Here is a 22662-nt window from a genome sequence, read left to right as displayed (position 1 = left end):
AGGCGGGATGCGGTTCCTCCCACACAGGAAGGGCGTGGAGGGCAGGGGTCTGGAACTTTGCCAAGTGATGCTCACCATGACTATCGCCACATGAGTCCCCTCTTCCCTACAGACACATTCACACAGCTCTGGGGACAATCTCTGTGGATTTGTGGCCTACAGAGACCATCTCTGTTCCATGGTTGTGTAAACATTCCTGTAGGTTGAAATAAGTCCAGGCTGGTGGCTGTCACAGGGTGTGGCACAGAGAGTGAGAAGGGGTCACTCAGTCTCACCCTCTACTGACCCATCTCAAAGCATCCTAACTGTATCTGCCCCCGAGGCACAGCAGGGGTTTACAGGTGGGTCACTGGGAACCTCTGTCTGCAGGTGTGACACTGACTCATGTTGGATCCAAGACTGAGGGAACAACCATGAACCTACCAGCTCCTGTGGGCACCACACTCTGTGGTCTCCTTCCTTGCTGACCTAGGGGCCCACATGCTTGGGGTAGAGAGCCCTGTTCACCTGACTGACCACAGCTCCAAGCTTCCCTCCTGTGGGTTTGTGAAATCACTACCCCACCCCCACCAGTATTTCCAGTAGCAAAAACTGCTCACCCTAGCTGTTCTAGGCAAGCACCGGAGATGGGACAATTTTAGGAAAATGATTTTCATCAGAAATTGATAAAACTTTTGGGATGCTGCATTAAACAAGGTATCAGTGTAACTGGCCAAAGGAGAGTATCCCCTTTCTTTGCTGAGTCTGGATATACAGCTTTTCAATGGCTGCTTCTGCGAATTAGGGAAGATGTTTCTCCAGAGCTGGTGTTGAGGAACAGAATGTAGTGGGACCTGGGTGCCCCTATGGTAGTTCCTGCACAGGCTGGCCCTGCTTTCACCACTAAAACTGCATTGAGAAGTGTCGATGCTCTGACTTAAAGCTAGGGCTTCTGGTCCCAGCCCTGATGCCACCAGCAATAAGTACCTTCCTTGGATGGCCTCATTCTGTTCATCTGGGAAATGGGGATACTAGGACCCTTTTCACATAGGGCTTTGAAAAGGACAGGGGTCATGGGATAGGAGCGATGGCCATTCCTTAGGAGTTGGGAGGCGTGTTGACCTCGAATTTCCTAACTTAATCGGCATATCAAAGTGATAACATCCTGCCAGCACCATCAAGAGTTTCGTGTATGAAACTTAACAGCCATGGGAGAGGAAAGGGAGACACTCAATTTTCTTTTTCTAAATAATAGTATGAAATGAAAGATTATATAACAGAAATATATCAGTTCAACTGAAAGGCATTTCAATAGCTTCCAAGTGCCCCCTTTCCATCTGCCTGACCTTTGTCAAGACACTCGATCCTCTGGGTCTCAGAATACACATCTGCCAAGTGACCATCTGATACCAGGTCAAAGGAAAGTGTAAAAAGCCCCGTCTGCTACTGTGGCCAGTACTTGGTTATGGTCCAGCAAATGCTTCTACCCTATCATTCAGGAGAATTTCCTGTTCGATGTACATTTGTACCCAGCCTCCACCTTCCCTTATAACCAAGGTCTGGAATCTCCCAAAGAAACCCAGGCTGGGGGAGGCAGCCCCTCAGCAATGCCAGTGGGGTGGTCCACTGTATTCTGGCTCGGGCACAAAACAAAAACTGAACCTTTCTTTATGAAAGTGTTGAAGATTCCCAGAATATCAGAGCTCAAAGGACAGAGATCGGGGCATACAGGGTCCTCTCACTTTTATGCACAGGTGAAGTTGGGAGTCCTGACTCCCATCCAAGGCTCTATCCACTGCAGGGCCCTCCAGCGTCCAATGCTGCAAGAAGGGCATAAACCCACTTTGGAGTTGGCCTGTCCCTGCTTCCCAAACTACTGCTACCATGGGATGCTCTGCAGAGGGAATTGAGGGGAAAGGCCAAGGCCTGCACAACATGATTTCTCCATTTTTCCCAGTACATTTTTGCTGCCAGTTGGGAAGTTCGTTGCCACGACCCCTGGTAGATTCAGACAGGCTGGGCTGGGGGTGGAGAGGAGGGGGTGCCCTCTGCCTGGCCTATGTTCTAGATCCCAGCCATCTGAGATACATCCTGCCAGGAATCTCTCCAAGGTGGCCCTGGGGGAACCGCTAATATTTGGAACAAGGTTTCTGGGTAGCAAATTATTTCCCCCATTCGCAAAACCTGGGGCAAGGATTCCTAATCTGGGGGGCCCCATGGTTTCACCTTCAGGCACGTGGGAGAAGACTCTTGCATATGCTGCCTTCTCGTGCTCTGGAGGTTTTCTAAGAACACTCACTTTTCCATTCGTTTTTCACAGCCATATCCAGGAATATTAATTCATTTATTTATTCAACACACTTGAAAGCAATGCTTATTGTGTGCAAGTCACTATTTAGGCACTGGAGAAACTGCAGTCAAGAAGAAGGCCAATGAGCTTATTTACACAACAGAAACAGGCTCACAGACATACAAAACAAACTTATGGTTACCAGGCGGAAAGGGGGACAGGTATAAACTGGGAGTCTGGAATTAACAGATACATGATACTATATATAAAATAGATAAACAATAAGGGTTTACTGTATAGCACAGGGAACTGTATTCAATATCTTGTAATAAACTATAATGGAAAAGAATTTTTAAAAAGAATACATATACATATATATATAAACCAAATCACTTTGCTATATACCTGAAACTAACACAGTATTGTAACTCAACTATTCTTCAAAAAAGAAAAGAAAAGAAAAGAAAGGCCAGCCCTTGTCTCCACAGAGTTTATGTGCAGTGGGGAAGTCAGGTAGCAAACAAGAGAGTGAAAACAAACAAGACCACTGTATGTGATGAGCGCTGCAAATGACAGCAAGAGGGGGGGTGTAATGCCGGAGGGATGTGTGGGGTCACTTTATGCTTTATACTTTATTTTGAAGTAATTTTAGATTATTCAGATTTAGAGAAAACTTGCTGCAAATAGGAAGAGAATTCCCACACACTGTACCTAGCTTTGCCTAATAACATCTTACATAACCAAACCACAGCATAATGATCAAAACCGGGAGACTGACACCACTACAATGCTATTAACCAAACTACAGGCTTTTCTTGAATTTTACCAGTTTTTCCACTAATGTCCTTTTTCTGTTCCGGGATTCAATCCTGGATCCCACGTCACATTGAGGTTCTGGTCTCCCAGGTCTGCTCTGACCTGTAACAAGCCCTATCATGCCCTTGACACCTGTGAAGAGCACTGGTCAGGTATTTTGTAGACTTGTCCCCCAATTTGGGTTTATCTGATGTTTTCTCATCATTTAACTGAAGTTACAGATTTCGGAGAAGAACGCCACGGAAGTGATGTCCTCTTCTAAGCGCATCAAATTGCACAACATAATCTCAACATATGCTGTTACTAGGGACGTTAACTAATTCTTTGGTTAAGGTGGTATCTGCCATGTATCTTTGCCATAATGTCATCATTTTTCTTTTTAAAATAATAAATATCTTAGGGAAAAGACTTTGAGATTTATGCATATATTCTGTTTCTCCTCAGACATTTCCCCACTAATTTTAGCACTCATTAGATCTTGCCTGTAGCAAGTATTCCTGTAGTATCTGCAATAGTGATTTTCAATTTCCTTCTTTCCCTCCACATTTATTAGTTGGAATTTTCTTGAAAGGAAGATTTGCCCTTTCTCCCATTACATTCAATTATTTATTTATATCATTATGGGTTCGTGGATATTTAATTTATTCAATGGGCTATAATTCAATACAAGGTTTACTCATTCTGTTGTTCAAATTCTTCCAGCTTTGTCCATTGGGAGAGTCTTTATGTTGGCTCCTTGTTCCTCTGACATGCCCCCCACCTCATCCTTCTTTTTTTAAAAATCATTCTTTTTTTTCTTTCAGTTTTACTGGGATATAATTGACATATCCCATTGTGTACCCTTTTTTGTAGGGGGAGGAGGTTTCATTTATTAATTTTAATGGGGGTACTGGGGATTGAACACAGGACCTCGTGCTTGCTAGGCACACAGTCTACCACTGAGCTATACCGTCCCCCTGACCCTATCCTTTTCTGAGTACTTCCTAATTGACTGGCATCCCCAGCTGCTCCAGGCCCATCTTGTGATTTTCCATTCCCCACCTGTGAAATCAGTCACTTCTCCAAGGAGCTCTGGTTCACTTCATCTAACATTTATAGAATTAGATTTAAAACCCAAGCTCCGGGCACAGGGTTTGCTCATTACTAACGAAATGTCATTGTTTTTAGGCCCTCTCAGTGGACAGAGCTAGGAAATATATGTTTGGATACTAACCCATGCATAAGCGCACATTTGTATTTATTTCTGTTTTTCTGGATATATATTTGTTAATAATTGGAGTTATACCTCCAATTCCAGTCCAGGGTGGAGTTACTTTAGATGTGGTACTTGGAAAAACCTTCCAAAGTAGAACACTCTAAAATCGGACCTGAGCCCTCATGCACTGCTGGAAGGAATGCAAAATAGCATAATCAGGATAGAGGGGAGTCTGGTCGTATCTTGCAAAATTATACATGCTTTAACCCAGACATCTCACCTCTAAGAAACTGTCCCAAAGACACACTCACAAAAAGTACAAAAAAGATGTACGTACAAGGCTATTTGTTACAGCCCAATTTTGTAATTTGTTATAGAAAAAGACTGGAAAAAACCCAAATGCCTATCAATAGGAGATGGAACAAATGAACTATGACACATTTTCATGGGGGGGATGCTATGCAGCTGTAAATTAGAACAAAGAGATCATCCATCTTCTGCTATAAAGTGGTCTCCAGGAGACAGTTTTGTTTCAAAAAGCAGGAAGATGAACAGTACAGATAGCATAGCTTTTATTTAAGAAAGAGTCGGTGGGGGAGTATACAGCTCAAGCAGCAGAGCACATGCTTAGCATGCACAAGATCTTAGGTTCAATCCCCAATAAACCCTCTAAATATAAATAAATAAATAAACTTAATTACCACCCCCCTCTGAAAAAAAGAAAAAGGGTTAAAAAAAAAAAGGTCAAAAAAGGGTACTCGTATTATAAAAATGCATATGCATCATACACACAGATATATGTAATTATATTTTTAAAATGGAGAGATAAACTACAAACTAATTAACTAAAAAATAGTTGGGGTGAGTGAAATAAGTGAAGGGGATTAAGAGGTATAAATCTCTAGTTATATAATAAGTCACAGGGTGTAATACATAGCATAAGTAATATGGTCAATAATGTAATAACTTTGTTTGGGGATAGAGAGTTACTAGACTTAACGGTAATCATTTCATAATGTATCCAAATGTCAAATCACTATGTAGTACACCTGAAACCGACACAATGTCGTACATCAACTATATTTCAATTTTTAAAAAAGTAGTTACCTTTTGTGGGAGGAGAGAACAGAGACAGAGTGTAGAAGACAGGCTTCTTAGAATGTTCCTTGCTTTGTATATTTGGTAAAGATTTCACGTAGGTATAAAACAAAATTAATTCAAAGTACAAAAACAAAGAGCAAGACCTAAGACTAAAATACAAAATAAAGCAAGTGAATGGTGGGTGTACTGAGTTGGTGGTTTAACCACACAGTAAGGAATTATTTCAAGTAATTTTCCAACAGAGTAATGTGACTGTACATCCTTAGTGGAATAGCTTAAGGACAAAATAAACCAAAAATAAATCTGAATTTTTCAGTCATCATATTGTTATGATGATATTATTCTGTAACTATTACATATGGTATATACAACATACACACATAATAATACACATACATCTCAATAACTGTAGGATAAGGCAATTATTATGTTAATGTTGTTAGGATGAAATTATTCAGTGTAAAAGAACACAGAAATATTAAAAAAGAATTTAAGTGAAACTCTGTAATCCTAAATTTGATTTAGAAACATTAGTTTGAACTCTTAATTTTTTTTTCTCTTAGAAAACACATAGCTTTGTCCAGTGAAACAGCCTAGAAATGGTGGCCACGCAGGGGCAGAGGGGAACTCTGCTGCCCCAAGTGCAGTCTCAAATGATCAGCTCTGCTACAAGGCACCAGGGCTCTTGGAGAAATGGCCGTTTGAAATGGCTGATTTCTGACCCAGGGCAGGAAAAGCAGAGGTAGAGCCTGAAACATCTCATTCCAGCAGGCAAGGAAGCTCTCTGAAACTCCCCGGAGAGAGTTAAAAGTTCCCTGAAGCTAATCTGAAGAGGCTTTATAAAGACCGAAGAAGGGACAATTTGAGCATCAGAGAGAATAACTGTAACAGACTGAAATGTACCACGAATGTTAATATCCACTAGGTGCTCCTCCTCAGAGAGCTCTGATCACCTGTGCACGGGATTTCTCAGCCTTGGCACTGCTGACGTTTGGGGCCAGGTGATGCTTTGTTGTGGGTGACTGTCCTGTGTGCTGTAGAACCGTCAGCAGCATCCCTGGCCTCTGCCCACTACATGCCAATGGCCCTGCCTTCCCTGCCCCAGTTGTGACAACCAAAACTGTCTCCAGATATTGTCAAAGGTCTCCTGGGAGACTGAGGACCAGTGCCTTTACAGAACACTAGGAATCAATTCGTTATTCTAAAACCTGGTAAATGAGGGGACAGGTGAAGCCATGTAAAGAGGTGGTGGAAGAGCCTTCCAGGCAGAGGGAACCATGAATGCAGCAGCCCCGCATCTTTGAGAAACATCCAGGAGGACCACAGAGCTGCAATCGAGTGGTCCAGGGGCCAGGTGTCCATGATGAGGCTGGAGTGACAGGCAAGGCCAGTTCATGTGTAAGAAATCCTATTTCTCAGCCTTCAAGAATTCATCACAGTGATTCAAAGAACTCTGTGACTAGGGAGAATTTAGTAAAGTTCAACTGATGCTGAGGCCATGACTCTCCACAACCCTGTAAAGTGGGTTGGAAGCCACCTGTAGTTTCCTGCAGCCAGCAAAGACTCTTGAGCTCCCCTGAGACGCCTGGGCAGATGGGGCATAGGCCCAGCACAGGGGACACACAATGCCACTGCTGGTTCCACAGGTACCTTATTTTCTACAAAGATTTACTTGGGGAAGCAGTCAGACTTCACTTTCTTAATCCCCATTGTGGCTCCAAGAAAACAAACAATCACAGACTCCGGCTTTCTCCTCCGGCCTCTGATAAACCGCCTCTGGATCCCACGTTTGCAGGAAGGGCTGCTGTGGGCAAGCGGCCTCCACCACCCTAGCTGCAGGCCACCTTCTGCCTTTTCACATCTGGGCCTTGCACCCCCACTCACAGGCTAGACCTCCAGAGCCACACCCTGTGTCCACCAGCCCTACACCAACACAGGCTTCAGCTATTTTTGTGCCCTGGACCAAATTTAGAGTCACTTGGACAACCTAAATCTGTCTTGTTTCTGACTAAAAAGTAAGACTTCAAAAGATACCCATTTCCTTCAGTCCAGAGTGACTGTTAAGAGAATGGAGTCTTCTAACCCGTCTGGCAGTCCTTCCTGCCCTCAAACCCTTCCCCAGCCCCACTGGGCCCACAGCAGGGTCTTAAGCTTGGCTCTGCTTTCCAGGCCCCCTGAGCTGACCCAGCCCATCCTTACGGCTTCCTGGGCCTTCTGGTTGCAAACACCTTCCCTGAAGTCCCTCCTTGAAGCCGCTCTCCCCAGGTTTCCCCATCCTGCTAAGTCTAAAGGCTACTTTCTTCTTGGTCCAGCTGTAAAAGCCCCCTCGCCCCTCTCTGACCCCACACGATCAGTCTGCCCATCTCTCCCTTTCCCTGTCCTTGGTTCATGTGCCCTCTGGATGGTGAACAATTTGGGGGCAGAGACTGAACAATGTGGGGAGGAAATGAGAGGCCTCAGCCGTCCACTCATCCAGCCTCTCGAGTCCCAGGGACCCAGAGAGGGGATGCCCGGCCCCTAGTCTCAAGGCTCCTGGTCCCCAGGACAGCAGCTCAGGGTCCAGTCGTGCAGCCCCTGGGCAGGAGCATCCTGCTGGTCTGGGAGTGGCTTCCATGTCACAGTGAGTTTCTGTCGAAGCCCCCGTGTTCTCACTTTGCTGCGGGACTTGCCTCTGTTCATGGCCTGGCCCCCGAGGTGGAGGACAAGCTCCCTGGGGCCCTGGAGGTGGACAGGCTGGGCTTGTCTGGCTGGTCCCTCTGTGAACAAGGCCAAGGGCCCCTCGGACCTAAAATGAGGTCTGGGCCCATCAGCTCCCAGTTCTGCCTCCCGAAGGCTTCCTCCCACCCAGAAATCTCAGCGCTGGGAGAGCAGGCCCCGCTCATGTCTGAGGTATTTTCAGTCACTTCTCATTACTGACTTTTTCAAGAGCGGTTTCCATAAATGGCTCTGCGCTCATAATTACCGGTCCAGGCCTCAGAGCTTCAGAGCCCAAATGAAAAGGGGACACCGCGCTCGGTACCACATCAAGGCCGCCAAGGCCAAAAATAGATCCGAGGAGATGTGAGCAAGAAGGATGCGGTTCTTCTGGTTCAAACCCAGGAAAGAACTGAACCGTGGGGTTTTCCAGAAAGATGTGGGCACGTGACACATGTCCTCTGTCCCATGGGGAACGGTGCACCCCCAGCTCATGCCTCACCCCTGCGGGAGCCCCATCACTGCATGGGAAGGGCAGGGGCATTCTTTGGTCGGAGCTGGAAAGGCCTTCGGGGCCACCCTGCATTGATGGGGAAACTGAGGCCCAGAGGGGCAGAGACTTGCCAGGTCAGGTTGGGGCCCTTCAGCTGGAATTGCAGACATGGAGCCCATGTAAAACCAGTCGCCCTGGAGTTCCTCTGGGTGGCAATGCTGGGATGAGGGGTCACCTGCCTACAAGGTTCTTCCATCAACAGGTGCCTCCAGGCAGGACCCTGGGGGGACTTGGGTCCCGGGAGAGGGCCCAGGGTGACCTGCAAAGGTCGGGAGGCTGGTCCTGCCTCTGTGCCACCGGCCAGGCCCTGGCTGCTTCCCCTGGCTCTCAGTGCTCCCCAACTCCCACTGCCCTGTCCTCTTTCCGTCAACTATGCAGGGGCTGGGGGCAGGGGAGTGTGGGCAGGGGTGCCAGGAGAGTCAGATTAGGCCCCTGTTCTCAGGTTGTTCATGGTTTCCTGGTGGGTAGGAGACAGAGCAGTCAGATGTGCGCCGGAATCAGATAGGCAGAATCCCAAGAGAAATACACACGACCAAGTAAGACGGCACTAATCATAGAAGGAGCCTGCTCTCTTTGGAAGAAGTGGGGGTGGGAGGAGTCAGATTTATGGAAACCCCTGCCCATCCCTTTGAAAAGCAGAAATGGAGGTGAGTATATTCTATGCAGAGGATACAGGATGAGCAAAGGCACAGAAGCAGGACGTAAGACATCAGCTCCCATTTATTCCGCTCCTGCAATGTGGCAGGCATCCAGCTGGCCTCAATGCATGTTTCACTGAGTCCTATAAAACCCCAGGGGCAGCCCTTAGGAACCTTGTTTTAAAGGTGAGGAATTGAGGTGCAGACGTATTAAAAGGATTATGTATGACGCCTCATAGCTCCCAAGTGGCACAGTCAGGATTAAAATCCAGATTTAATACATCTACAGAAGGATGCGTGCAAGGATGATCAGACAGCTTTATTCACAACCCAAAACTGCAACCACCCAAATGTCCCTTGATAAGGATGGCCTGCAATGCAACGCAAATCACTTATATGAGAAAATAAACTACAGCTACAACATGGATGACTCTGAAAAGAATTGTGCTGAGTGAACAACCAGACCTAGAGTATGCACGGTATGATTCCATCCACCCGAAGTTCAAGTAAAAGAAACCAGAAAGAGGCTGCCTGGGGGGTTGACTGGTAGGAGGAGGGCTCGCAGGGGCACTCGTGTTATATGTTCCTGGGTGGTCTGAGTTTTGTATAACAAGCATGTGTTATCTGCAAACTCCCAACAATAAAGACACTTTAAAAACAGGATCCTCAGTTCATAACATACATTCGGTACCATCCAATTCAGCAGCATGTCCTGCACCTGATGATGGGCCCGGGGCTGGGGGGAGGAGCGGCTCCTGTGTAGGACAAGAGCAGAGGATGAGCAGGCAGGGGGACGACCAGCTGTGTGGCCTTGGGAAAATCACCTAACTTCCCAGAGCCTCCCTGTCCTCTTTTTAAAACAAACATGTGACAGCCAACGTGAGATGAAATGAAAGGACAGACGGGGAGGTTCCGGGCACGTGGTCATCACTGGCTGTCATCTCACACAGTCCCTGAACAGCCCCTAGGGTGGGTACCGTGAGTACCTCCATTTTACAGAGGAGGAGACTGAGGTTCCAAGAGGTCCACTGGAAAGTCCAGATCACACTGACAGTAGGTGGTAGGAGTCAAGATGCAAATTCTGTCTGAGTCTCAGGTCAGAACCCCCGGCCCGGTCCTACCTGCTCTCTGTCATCCATCCCCTCCTGGTTTCCAGATAGGGGTGTCACCGTCTAGACCATGTGACAGTCACTTCATGGCTGATGTACTGTTCTCTGTCTCTCCCACTAGAGGGTCAGCTCCACCAGGACAGGGACTTTGTTTCATTCTCTGTTACATTCCAGTAACTAGAACCGAGCCTGGCACAGAGCGGGTACCACGTGACTATTTGTTGAGTGAATTCAGGAAAGAATGAAAGAATTCCCTAGTAAAGACTCAAAGAAAGTGACCCTGGGGTTCATGGAGGTGAAAGGTCACCCTGCAAGGTCAGGGGGCTGAGCAGGACCCCACCCGGATCCCTCACTTGCACTGAGCCCTGCGTCTCCCAAATCCAACAGCCTCAGCTCATCCACACCCCTGTCCTCAACCACCCGAGACCACGGGAATAAAGTGGTTTGCTTCAGGGAAGGGTCAGGACAAAAGTGAAGTTGGCCCCATTCATTGCTGGCTAGACTTCTGCCTGCAGTGCTGTTTGTGCCTCAGTTTCTCAACCTGGAACGTGGGCACCTGCCACTGACCCACGGATGGGAGGCCTGTGAGAGGCCCAGGCCTCTGGGTCCTACAGCTGCCACTGATGGTCAGAGGCCCGGGCAAGCACCCGGCCTGGCTTCTCAGGTGCCAGTGAGGCTGACGGCAGAGGTAGAGCTGGAGGCAATGGGTGTGGGAGCCTCGGCGTGGGCGCTGATGCCACAGCCAGTCTGCTATTAGATTCCTCGGTGGTTCAGGGGCTGCTGACCTTCAGGGGCCTGGGGCCAAGGCCTCCAAAGGAGGAAACAATCCTGGTAGGTGTCTAATGCCCCACAGCAGCCTAGGTAATTACTGGTTAAAACCACTCTAACTGAAGAGTTTTACTAGCGCAATTAGTACATCAGAATAAAGAAGGCCCTTCTGACAGCTGGCTGGACCCACCCACAGTCCGGGCTTCCACTGAACAAAGATCTGCTTGTTAATCTCACAGCGTAAGAGGCCTTAAATCTTCATGAAACACACAGAGATGGTGTGGGAAGAAACTGGGAATCCACAGCCCGGATGATGCCACGGATGTGCTGTGCAGCCCTGGGCTGGTTATTTAACCTCTCTGAGCCCATGAAATGAGGTTGATAAAACAAATTCACAAGTTTCTACATGGATGAACAAGGCCTTATAAGGCTATGTAACTTTAAGTGCTAGTTTTTATTCTAAAAATAGGTAGAAACACTTTAGTTGGCTTTTAAAATCTGATTCTGGGTTTCACGTGTCTATAAGACACATGGGGACATTTCCATCACATCCACACCAAGGCTGGGTAGCAGCTGGGAGGGACTGGGTTGACTAGGGTCAGGTTCACCCCAAAAGAGAGGGCTGACTTTCTGCTCCTCACCCTCTATCAACCAATGACACAACAACTCGGAGGACAGATCACTAGGAGCCCCACTTTACAAGGAGAGATATGAGGCTCAGAGAGGGCAAGGGACTTGCCAAAGATCACACAGCAGAGGCAGAAGGGGAACCAGGTCCATTTGAGCTTAGGGTGCTGCTGCCTGATTCATAGCAGATGCTCCCACCACGGCTGTGCTCGCCTTGACCCAGGGGATGCTGGGGAAGTGGGATGTGGGTGAGGCAGTGACTCACTCTGATGGAATGTGTCCCTGGGGGCATTCTCAGGTGACTGCATCCATAGCTCTTCTTGGTCCTAAACCCTGGATCAGCTTGTCCCCAGCACAAAGCTCCAGCCTCAGCTTCACATATGGTTGCCTCTGTCCCAAGTTCCCACTCCTGCCCCCTGACCAGGAAGGCAGCAACCAGAACCCACCAGCCTGAGTCTTGTGCCTGGGAATGGGCTCCCAGCAGAGGTTAACAGCTGCCTCCTGCTGCTCGCTCCCCCACCTGAGCCCCCCACCAGCTCTGTGTTGGGAGGACAGGTCTCTTTGACTGTCCCCTCTTCTTGCCCCACTCTAGGAAGCAAATGGCTAAAGACCCCACAAAACCTGCTGTTGCTCCGACCCCTGAGTTCCTCTGCCTAAATCCCTCTGAAAGCTCTCTCCACCCTGAAAGCCTGCCCTCCTGGCACAGAAATGTCACCTCCTTGAGCGCTGGATGTAGGGTCAAACAACCTAGGCCTGTCCTGGCTCAGCCACGTAGAGGTCATGCTGTCTTGGGAGAGACACTGCCTCTCTGAGCCTCACTGTCCTCTTCTGGAAAATGGGGATGAATGTCATGTCTGCTAACAGGGTTGCTGGGAGGGTTAAGGGCGATGCTGAAGGTGAAGGGAGGCTGGTGACCTTGGCAAGGGTCCTCTCCCTGCCCTGGGCCCCCAGCTCTTTCCACCTGGGGCTGAGCTACAAGTCCTTGGGTCCCCAGGTCCAGCCTGGTGTCTGCCTCAGCCCCAACCCCTGCCTTCACTGGCCACAGATAGAAGGCAAAGTGGATGGATGAGGGACATACGTTCATGAATGTAGATTAAAGAGTTTAGTAATGGAAAAGGTTATCTTTGAGAAATTTAAGGGTAAATGGCTCCATGATTTGGAGTAAAATTTCTGCAGAGAGGAAAGGCTGGGCTTTGTCTAGGAGAACAAAGAGGGTCCAAGCTGCCCATCGCGTCATTTCACAGGCCTGGACACTCACTCCATGTCAAGCTATGTCCCAGGTTTGGGCCCAGGGTGACAAGCCCACAGTTCCTGCCCTGCTGAGTTCACAGTCTACTCCTTCCCCATCAGCTCCCCTGACAGCTCACCCCCGCCCCAGGCTCTGGGGCTCTGGCCCAGGGAAGAGGCTGCTGTGGACTCAGGACATCTGGGTTCTCATCTCAGCTCTGGTCACTGTGATGATGTGACCAGGTTTTTCCAAGTTGAACTTTGTCCCTCTCATCAGTACCGCCCTTATCTCAGTGACAGCATCACAGCCTCTGTTTACTGTCTCCCCAGGACCAGTTTCCTGACACTGCCCAGGTCCACCCGACACTACACGATTCTTACTCACGGGTGTATTGGGAGGGCAGTGAATGTACACACCCTCGGGACTCACATCCCTCGTCTGTCATTCCTCGTCCCACAGCTCACCGACCCGCACACCCCTTAGACTTAGCTGCCCTGACCTGGGCAGTTCCCCCTCCCCCGGGTCCGTGTCCACGACAAGGTGACCCCCGGCACTCCTGGCAGGTGTCCGAGGTGGCGCACACGCCCCGGCAGCCCGTGTTCAGCCCCCAGAGGCCACTCAGCCTGCCGTCCACCACGGGCCTTCTAGCGGGGTCCCCGCCATCCACCCGGGCCCCCTCTCACCCATGTTGACGAAGCTCATGACTAGGTCGGCGCGGCCCAGGCGCCGCTCGAGGGGCCCGCCGTCCTCGTCGTCGTCGCCGGCCATGGCGCGGTAGAGGTCCAGCATGAAGAGCGGCGCGGACGCGGGCAGCCGGGCGGCGGCGGGGGGCGCGCGGGGCCGGGGCCGCCCGGGCAGCCCGAGCACCGCCAGGATCTCGCGCTGCAGGTCGCGGCGCTCACGCGGGCCCAGGCGACGCTGCGGGCAGCCGGGCGGGGGGCGCGGGCCAGGGCCGCCGCTGCCACTCAGCGCGCACAGCGCCAGGCCCAGCAGCCAGAGCGGCCCGGGGCGCGCGGCCATGGCGTCACCTGCGCAGCCTCACCGCGCGCGCATTCGCTCCCGGCCGGGCTGCCCGACGGCAAAGTGGCGGGCCGGGCTGGGGACCGGCGGTCGGTAGCGGGCGTCGTCCGTGAACACAGAGGGGTCCCTAGCGCGCCCGGCGCGCGGCGCCTGTCGCGGCTCTGGGCCGTTGGACGCGGGCGCACCGTCTCAGGCAGTGGCTCCTCTGGGACCAGGGACCGTCGGCTAATATGTCTGTACCGCCGGGCCCGCCAGCCCCGCTGCTGCTGAGGCCTCTCAGCGCAGGGGCGGAGGGAGAGCTCCCGTCGGGGTTTGGGAGGCGCGGACTCCCGGCCGCTGCCGCCCTGAGTCCAGCTGGGAGCCGTCAGGTCCCGCCCCATCCGGACCCGACCAATGGGAGAGCGTGGGCGTGGTCGTGGCCAAGCGACAGACCCCGGGGGAAGGGGCCTCAGGTAGGGGTTGGGGGCCCGGGCTATTAGAGCCGCGAGATGCAACCCTCTGGTGGGCGGCCGGGGCGAGGGGCCCGCAGCCCAGCCTTAGGGGGCCTCGCGGTCGTCCTGGGCTCCCTTCCTAGCTGCTGGCCGCGTCGTCGGGCGGGCGCCAGGTCTCGGCCTGGGGACACACGGTAGAGGCGTGTTCCGGGGAACTTCTAATCTGCGCTCCGGCGGGGCGAGCCCTGGAGAGCCCAGCACAGGCGAGATCCCAAGTCTTAGTCCTGCCCGTGGAGTGACCCGTCAGTTCTGCCTTGGTGCGCGGAGTGTCGCCCCGAGACCCGGAACGCGTCAGTCGGGTCTAGAGGTAAAGGGGGGCCCGCAGGTGCCAGCCAGGCTCGGAAAGTGGGGCGCATGCCTCTGCCAGCAGCAGCCGGGCCCGGATCCCTCGCCTCTGCAGCACTTCGCCGGCCTTCCGGCGCCAGCCCAGGGTCCCCTTGCGAGCACCACTGGGGACCTCTCCCCGGACACATGCTCCGTCGCTGTTCCGGGTGCGCGCACTCACCTGGCTCCCGCGCGCTCCCGCCAGACCCCAAGGCGGGCGGCCCCAGCTGCTCCAGCGGGCGGCCCCAGCTGTTCCAGCGGCCGCGCGGTCACCGCCAGCTGCCGCTGTGCGCCCTTTGGACCCCAGTGTGGATCCAGGCGCGCGCGGGCGCATTGGCCTCCCGCCAGTCAAGGAGCTCTGGTGCCCTTCCTGAGCCTTTGCGCATCTTAATTGTCACGGCTCTCCGCTCTTGCGAGAGAAGGCCCCTCGGGGAAACTCCTCGATGACTAGCCCTCCTCTACACAGCCTGGTGCTTTCTCACCGCGTTCGTTCACTTACGGTTAAGGCGCTGCGCTTGGAGGAAGTCTCACCTAGTCTCAGCTCTGAGGGCTGGAAGGAATCCGTAGGGACGTCAGGAAAGGTCGGAAGGAGGAGAGCGGTCCAGGCAGAGGAAATCACTGGTGTCGAGCCCTGAGACTGGAGGGAGCATAACAATGGCAGGTGCCAATTGGCACTTACCAACTTACCATGTGCTAGGCATGTTTTGTATCATTTCTTTCATGCTCACACAATGGTATAGGGTTGATATCATTAATGACTCTTTCTCTCTTTTAACAGATGAGACTGAGGCAACAGAGGTTAAGGGACTTCCCCCATGTCACACAACAGTGGAGCTGGCCTGGAGCAGGTGGGCACCTGCAGGTGAGCTGTTCAGTGGGGCCTAGAGAGCCTGGGGGTCATATGGCCAGGCTGAGGGCTCTGAACCACAGACGGTTATGGTCCCCCAATGTGGATTCAAGACTAAACTTCAAAATAATGTATGTCCAATAAAATTCGCACTTCCTCATAAACATTCACACTTAAAAAATATCAAATCTTATATCTGAACAATCATTTGCTGGTGCCTTAAGCTCATGTCTAGTCTGCCTTTTACCCAACAGGTAAACATCCATACTGCTGCTAAACCTGGACAAGAATGCTACATATCAGCCACTGAAAGTGCCCAGGGCAAGACCAGAGCCTGGATGCAGAGGGGACTATAGATTGGAGGGAGGTAGACTGGGGTCAGGGCCCACAGCTGGAGACAGGTACAGTAATGGGAAGTGTCAGGGGACGATGACAATGAACCTCTAATGGAGATGTGGTGGAGGGCAGAGAAAGCTGTTAGGAGGCTGAATCCACAGGGCTTCGTGACTGCATGAAGAGGCAGGGGGCAGAGTCAAGGGGGTGTCCCTTGTCAGGCTTGTTCAGGGTCTCTGAATCTCCTGCCCCCTTCACTGCCCCCCTCTCTATGTCCCTGGGCATCCCTCTGCACTCCCTCTGCACTGAGTCCACAACACATCATTTGGGGCCTCAAATCTAGCCTATAATTCTCCCATTGCATATTATACAGTGCTGGCCTCCCAGCAAGACTGTGAGCAGCCAAGTGCTGGTCTGATTCTTATAACAGAAATAATTTATCTCAATTTAGGACCAGTGGAGATAGCTGTGCTATTTAACAATTAACCTCATATTCCCATAAACCTAAACAGCAGGTTTTAGCCATTCCAAAGGGCGTCACCACAACTCAATTTAGCAACAACCACAGGGGGCCGCTCTGTGCCATGCCCTGAGCCAGAGATGAAACAGACCAGCTCCCTGTCCCCGAGCGGCCCCCACTCTAACAGGGGTGACCATCGGCTGAATGCAGTGTTCCTGAAGGCAGAATGAAGGCTGTGCTCTGACAGAGGGGCCGGGAAAGTGCTTGGAAGGGTAGAGGAATGGGGCAGGAGATCTGTGAGTGGAATCCTGGAAACTCCTGACCTGGAGGGGAACTGACATGGGAGAAGTTTCTTGGAGAAAGTAGTGTCAAAGGAGGGCTTTCCCCAGTCACCTGGCAACTCTGTGACCTTGGGCCAGTTAACCTCTCTCAGGCTGTTTCTCGTCTATGAATGGGGCTCACACAATTGTCTGGCTGTGATGGGAATTCCATGAGAGTGTAACTTAGCACAGTGACTGGCACATAGTAAGCACTCAGTACATTAGCTACTGTTTTTCAGGGCCCCAGGAACTTGCCCTCATTTCTATCCCAGCAGACACCAAATTTGCATTACTTGTTTAGCTGAACTGAAATTTAACATCACAGAACTCAGTAATTTTATTTTAACCCTTTTCTTACCAGCCCTGTATTTCCCACATGGTCTTGCATACAGGTGTTCATTGAATGGAAATATACTTTCTGCAGATTCCACCACTAGCTGAGCTTGTTGTAATGACTGAGGGAAAACCTGAACCACTTGGTAAGAAAAACAAGTGATCATGGTCCAGACTCTGAGAAGATGGATGTCAGGCTTCCAGCTGCTTCTGCAACCAGAAGGCCTAGAGTGGGAAGCAGATTTGGGTGAAAACACCATGCCACACCACGTTCTGTCAGCTTGAATTTACTCAATTCCATGGAGAATTGAGTAAGCACTTCCTTCAGAATCCACGAGGTTGCAGATTCCTTTTCATTTGGGTATCTGGTCTCAAACAGCTTTGGCAACCAAATTCCTGTATCACAAGGGGAGTACGGCCTAATATCAAACACCGGTGGCTGGGTTTGAACCACTCACCTCCCAAGTTCTCTAGTTAGCCCCTAGTCTCATTCCTGGTGTCAGAATTAGTTAATACTTGGCTGTTCTGAGGATTATAAAGCCAACCAGGGAAGTGGAGGGAACAGAACTGCCAGAGAGATTGGGAGCCGAAGATGAAATTCCAGGTCCACTTCTGTTTATTATGCGATCTCAGGCAAATCACTTTCTCACCCAGTTTCCCCATTTCAGCTTCTCCATCTGTAAAACCAAGGAGCTAGATGTGATGACCAATTTGTTTCCACCTCTGAAATTCTACCATTTAACTAGAAATTTTAGCAAACTGTGAGAAACTGGCCCCATTCTTTCAAACCCCACGACTTGTGATTTCTGAAATAAAAATCTTCTTACATACCTGTACTGCTATAATCAAGGGCAGATATCCCTACAGATTTACATGAACAATAGTCTGATTATTTTTGTTCCTGTGTTAAATAAAATGAACGAGGATAAAGTATACAAGAAAAAATCTATTAATGAGCTCCATAATTTATCCATCAATTTTGATGTGAATAATGCACTGAAGTACCTCAAACACAATTATACCCCAGAGAAACATGTTATATGTAAGGTAATGGTTGAGAAGAAAAGCAGGAAATACAAAATGTTTGTTACTGCAAGCAATTTTAATACAAAAGTGTGTCTGGTTTTTAAACAGTTCATTGGTAGAGCTTGTTTCTGCCTCAATTAAAACCAATTGAGATAATCACACAGCAACATGGTCGGAGCTGAAGAGGAACAGCAGCTAAAAAACAGGAGCCCCAGACAGCCCCTCTTCATGGTCACTTGGTCAGCCGACTTTATTACGCACAAAAAAAGACGGAAGCAAACGGGACTTGTTAACAAGTGTGCTGGTGAACTCCTTTAAAGGACGAGCGAGTGTTTATGTCCACGTTTTTAGAATAGGCTCGTGGAATTCATTCCTCAGTTTGTGGGAAGTTGATCGACCATTTTAAATAAATAGCAAAAAATGCAGATAAACAAATCTGTGTTTCACAGTGCCCCCGAGGAGTCTCCCTTGCCGACGGCCTGGGTCTTGGTGAGCACAGGAGTTATTGGTGGCCGCGCTGGATAGGAATTTACAAACCAGGACTCTTAAAAACCCCAATGTTCTGACGTTTTCTGAACAGTTACATTTACCCCTGAATTCTAGCAGCTATTTGCCCTTTAAACACCCAGTACTGAAACAGTATTCAGACAGTATTGCAATGAACTCCTTTTGCTGTATCATGTGCAAACGTTACCTAGACAAGGTTCCCTCTCTTCAGCTAAAATCACACAACATTAAAAACAATGGAAAAAGCAGTCAGAAGTGCCCTCCCCTCAGTTCTTGCTAATTGAGGTGTCTGTGATTTACAAAAAAAGAGTTCCTTAAACACTGCAGGATTCTTATTTTTTTAATATAATTTATCTTGCTAAGACAGCAAGTCAAGTTTATAAAGAAGATGCATTTAGGAATAATCCTAAAAGATAAAGCAGGTTTACAACCCTGCACCGCGCAGAAACCCTATTTAGAGGCTTTTTTTTTTAATACACATTTGCATCTTGACCTTTTCGCTTGTTTTTTTCTCAAATATTTCATTTCTGGGCCCCATCCATTACAGGGTTACCAGGAGGCAAATTTTATCTACATAAATATTCACATGAAAATAGTAACTTACAAAAAGAAAAAAAAAAATAAGGCAGCTTCATAACACAATTAGTCTTTTACACTTTTAACAATATAACTTCTCCCGTTGAGAATAAATATACACCCAATGTATGGAGCAGGATTCAAAGTGGATATAGAGGCTTGGGGGTGCTTGTACAGTGTTATCGCTTGGGACCCGGAGTCCTGGGGGAGGCAGTGGTGGTCTTCTTAGACATGGTGGGGATTTTGGAAGGCTTGTTTAGCCCTCTCCTGGAGCTGCCCTGGCCCCCTGCAGCGCTGCTCTCCGAAGTGTCTGAACAAGCAGACTGCGTCTCTAAAAGGTCAAAGTCAGAGGCATCGCTTCCTCGCCGGCTGCTGGCTCGACTCCCGGCCCGACTCCCTGCTCGACTCCCGGGGCGACTGGCTGACTTTTTAGGGTCTGGAATTTAAGAATAAAATAGCAGACTTAATAGAGATGGCATGGGGAGAGGGGTGGGGAACAAGTGACCAGAGGCCAGGGTTCTGATATAATACCATCTGATACACTGTGTGACCTTCGGTAAACCAGAACCTTTCTGAACCGGTCCCCTTACCTACACAGAAATCACTGAAACTTCTTCTGGCTTTGCGCTTCCACTTGAGAAGCGTGCCTCCTGGGATTAGAAACCAGCTTCTATCAGCAGCAGTGTTACCCCATGTGCCCCCACAGCCAGTTGAGCTGGGCTGCCCCATCACCATGGCACAGAAGATAGCCTGACAACTGTGTGGGCAGGCTGAGAATGGGGCCAAGGTGATGGCAAATAGAGCAGGAAACAGAACCCAGTGGGAACATCAACAGGTGAACAGATGGGATCTTTCCCTGACGTTCTCAGCTCCCCAGCAGCGATAATAAACACAGAGTGTTGGAAACATGACTTGCAAAATGCCCATCCCAACACTGGATGGGCTTGTGAGGGAGGCCCCACTTCAGGAGGCCCATTCTTCCTTCTGCATTCCCTCAAATACAGTCATTTTGGATCAAGAACAAGTGGTCTGGCTTTGGCTGTGGGAGCACCTGCTCTCAGAAGGCAAGGTTCAGCGAGTTGTACTGACAGGAGAAAAAGTAAAGGTCAACAGGAAATCCTGCACATCTGTTTCTGGGCATCACACCTCAGTGCTACTCTCATTATTTGCTCCTCGGGGAGCAGCGAAGCCTTGCTAAGCCATTCCCGAATTCCTAGCTTGGCCACCCCACTCCCCCTTATCCAGACGCCTAAGTGCTGGGGCAGGTACTTACCTGCCCGACTGGTTTTGGCACCTGTGGAGGCTGGGGAGGAGCTATTGCTAGTATCACCAGCAAGGGATGTTCGACTCGAATGAAAAGTTGGTGTTGGTCTTTTCAACTTGCTGCCTGATGATGGAATAACCTTTAAAAAAAAAAAAAAAAAAAGGTCATATTTACTTGGTGAAATCTGTGAGAAATTCAATTTTAAAAGGTCTACTTAAGCCCTCCTTAAGTCTTATCAATTGAAAAGCCAATTAAAAGTCCAGGAAAACAAAGATTTTGGAAGTATCCTAAGTCATGTATTTTGAGGATTCCCAAAATAAAGTCTTCATGTTCCAATTAAAAATTTCAAAATGTCTTCCAATAGCTTTTATCTTATTGACAAAGTTCTACTAGAAATGGAAAAAAAAAATCCTCAAACAGTAAGATTACAGTAGTTACAACAAACAGAAAATACGGTAAATGAGTAAAGGGAAAGAAATCCAAGCAGTCCCAAGTATCAAAGTTTTGGGGTTAGAAATGTGATGTGTGAGTTCTAGCCCCAAATGTTTAACATGGAAATCCAGGTATTACCGCAGTCTCTACTGCACAGGCGCAGCACCTTCAGTCAAGTTCAGATCTTTCTGTTTCCTTACTGATAGAATGAAGATTAAACTACTTGACTTGGTGATGAAATAAATGATGAGAAGTGCACAGCAGTGGGGCTGTGATACCAGGAACAAGGCTCTGACGAGGAGCCAGAGGACCTGGGCTCGGGGCTGGGCTCTGCAGTTTGTCTGTGCCTCCACTTCTCCCTCTGGGAATCAGGGCAGGTCCGGCCTCTCCGACCTCGTTCCTACCACACTCCCTCTGGTTCAGTCCACTGAAGCCACACCGATCTCCTGGCTGTTCCTCCAACAGCCCAGGGAGGTTCCCTGTTTGTTGCCTGAATCTCCCACATTTAAAGCATAAACTCCATAAAAGCAGAGACTTTGTTTTGTTCCCTGTCATACCCTCAGCACCTAAAACCACCTCTGGCACAGAAGAGGGGCTCCATAAAAGCTTGTTGAATGAGTCAGTCATGTGTAGAAGCACTTCCTCAACTGGAAAAGAGCTGGATAAATGCACGTTATCATTACTGCTGCTGGTAGGAGCTCCACATCAAATCTGAGCATATTTTTTAAAAAAAGACTCAATTTGGAGAAAGAATATTTTAAATCTGTTTTAAGTATCACTCAGGCCAGAGCATGCTATTCTAATTTTTCCTTGAAATCAACTGTATAAATTGTTTTCCAGGACTTTTAAGATGTTTTTACAAATATAAGAGTAAAACAACCCATTTCTGTGTGTTTCTTGGGTATCTTTAATTTCTCAAGAAAGAGCAAAAGCGACAGAAAGGGATTCAAGCACAAACCCTCCTGGCCCACACAGGAGGAAGAGCACCAGTTTCAGAAGCTACTGTTCGTGAGCACTGCTGCTGGGAGGACCACAGCCCCAGAGAGCCCAGGCTGGGCGTCCGCGTCGGGATGGCCTGCGGAACACCAGTAGGTAAGGAAAGGCGAAACCTCGAAATGAAACGAAACAAAAGGTAAAACCTTAAGACAAAACAAAAAGGCTGATCTATCAGAATCCTATGAAAATTGGCACTTCATAAATAAGACATTTAAAATTTTTGAACTTTTGGGACTTTCATGAAACTGGAGCCAATAAGGAAGAAGAAAAGCAGGCTGAGTCTTGGGGTTTTAGTGGAAGTGGGTCCCCAGATCATGATTTAAACCAGATGCATTTCGGAACTGGAATTTTAGCTCAGAGCAGATGAATCCCAAAGCAGCAGTCCATTCACGGGCACTGGCTTCTTGTACCTCCTGCCTTCACTGGCTGAAGCTTTACATGACTAAAGGCAATGCTATCTTTTGAGGCACAAGAACCCAATGTTTCCAAGCAGGAGCTGGAGTGCAGACTGTACGGCTGCCAGACAAGCCACTAGTCCACGTTTTGTTTCTGAAACACTGCTCTTTCAAAAGTGCTCGGGCGTTTTAATGACTGCACTTGAACGTGCTTCACTGCTGGCACAGTTGTGTACTCCAATCAAGGCTACAGAAACTCAAGTGCCTAGGCCAAGGAACTCAGAAGCTAAAATCTGAGCCTCAGAGCAGTGTTCCCCGATACTGTGTGTGGCCGAAGGAG

At 49.3% G+C, this 22662-nt stretch overlaps 2 protein-coding genes and 1 long non-coding RNA gene across 4 annotated transcripts in view; 1 reads left to right on the top strand and 2 right to left on the bottom strand.

Annotated features, from left to right (window-relative positions):
- BMP8A (bone morphogenetic protein 8a) overlaps positions 1-14320 on the bottom strand; it is a 37576-nt gene extending 23256 nt beyond the window's left edge. For both annotated transcript variants that reach the window (XM_032493914.1, XM_032493915.1), the window contains exon 1: positions 13682-14320. In XM_032493914.1, coding sequence (XP_032349805.1) covers positions 13682-14018 — 337 coding nt within the window. In that variant the 5' untranslated portion in view covers positions 14019-14320. The remainder of the gene's footprint in view (positions 1-13681) is intronic.
- Positions 14321-14485: 165 nt separating this feature from the next.
- On the top strand, positions 14486-17881 carry LOC116667944. The gene is made up of 3 exons (XR_004324945.1): positions 14486-14816; positions 15612-15695; positions 15935-17881. It is a non-coding gene; the product is annotated as an uncharacterized LOC116667944 (long non-coding RNA).
- A 328-nt stretch (positions 17882-18209) lies between these two features.
- Positions 18210-22662, bottom strand: part of MACF1 (microtubule actin crosslinking factor 1) — a 311201-nt gene continuing 306748 nt past the window's right edge. The window contains 2 exon segments of the mRNA XM_014560572.2: positions 18210-19671; positions 20509-20638. Of these exon segments, the coding sequence (XP_014416058.2) occupies positions 19415-19671; positions 20509-20638 (387 nt within the window). The 3' untranslated portion in view covers positions 18210-19414.

Source organism: Camelus ferus, chromosome 13, assembly GCF_009834535.1.
Source record: "Camelus ferus isolate YT-003-E chromosome 13, BCGSAC_Cfer_1.0, whole genome shotgun sequence".
NCBI classification, from domain to species: Eukaryota; Metazoa; Chordata; class Mammalia; order Artiodactyla; family Camelidae; genus Camelus; species Camelus ferus.
This window is presented reverse-complemented; position numbering and strand designations above follow the sequence as displayed.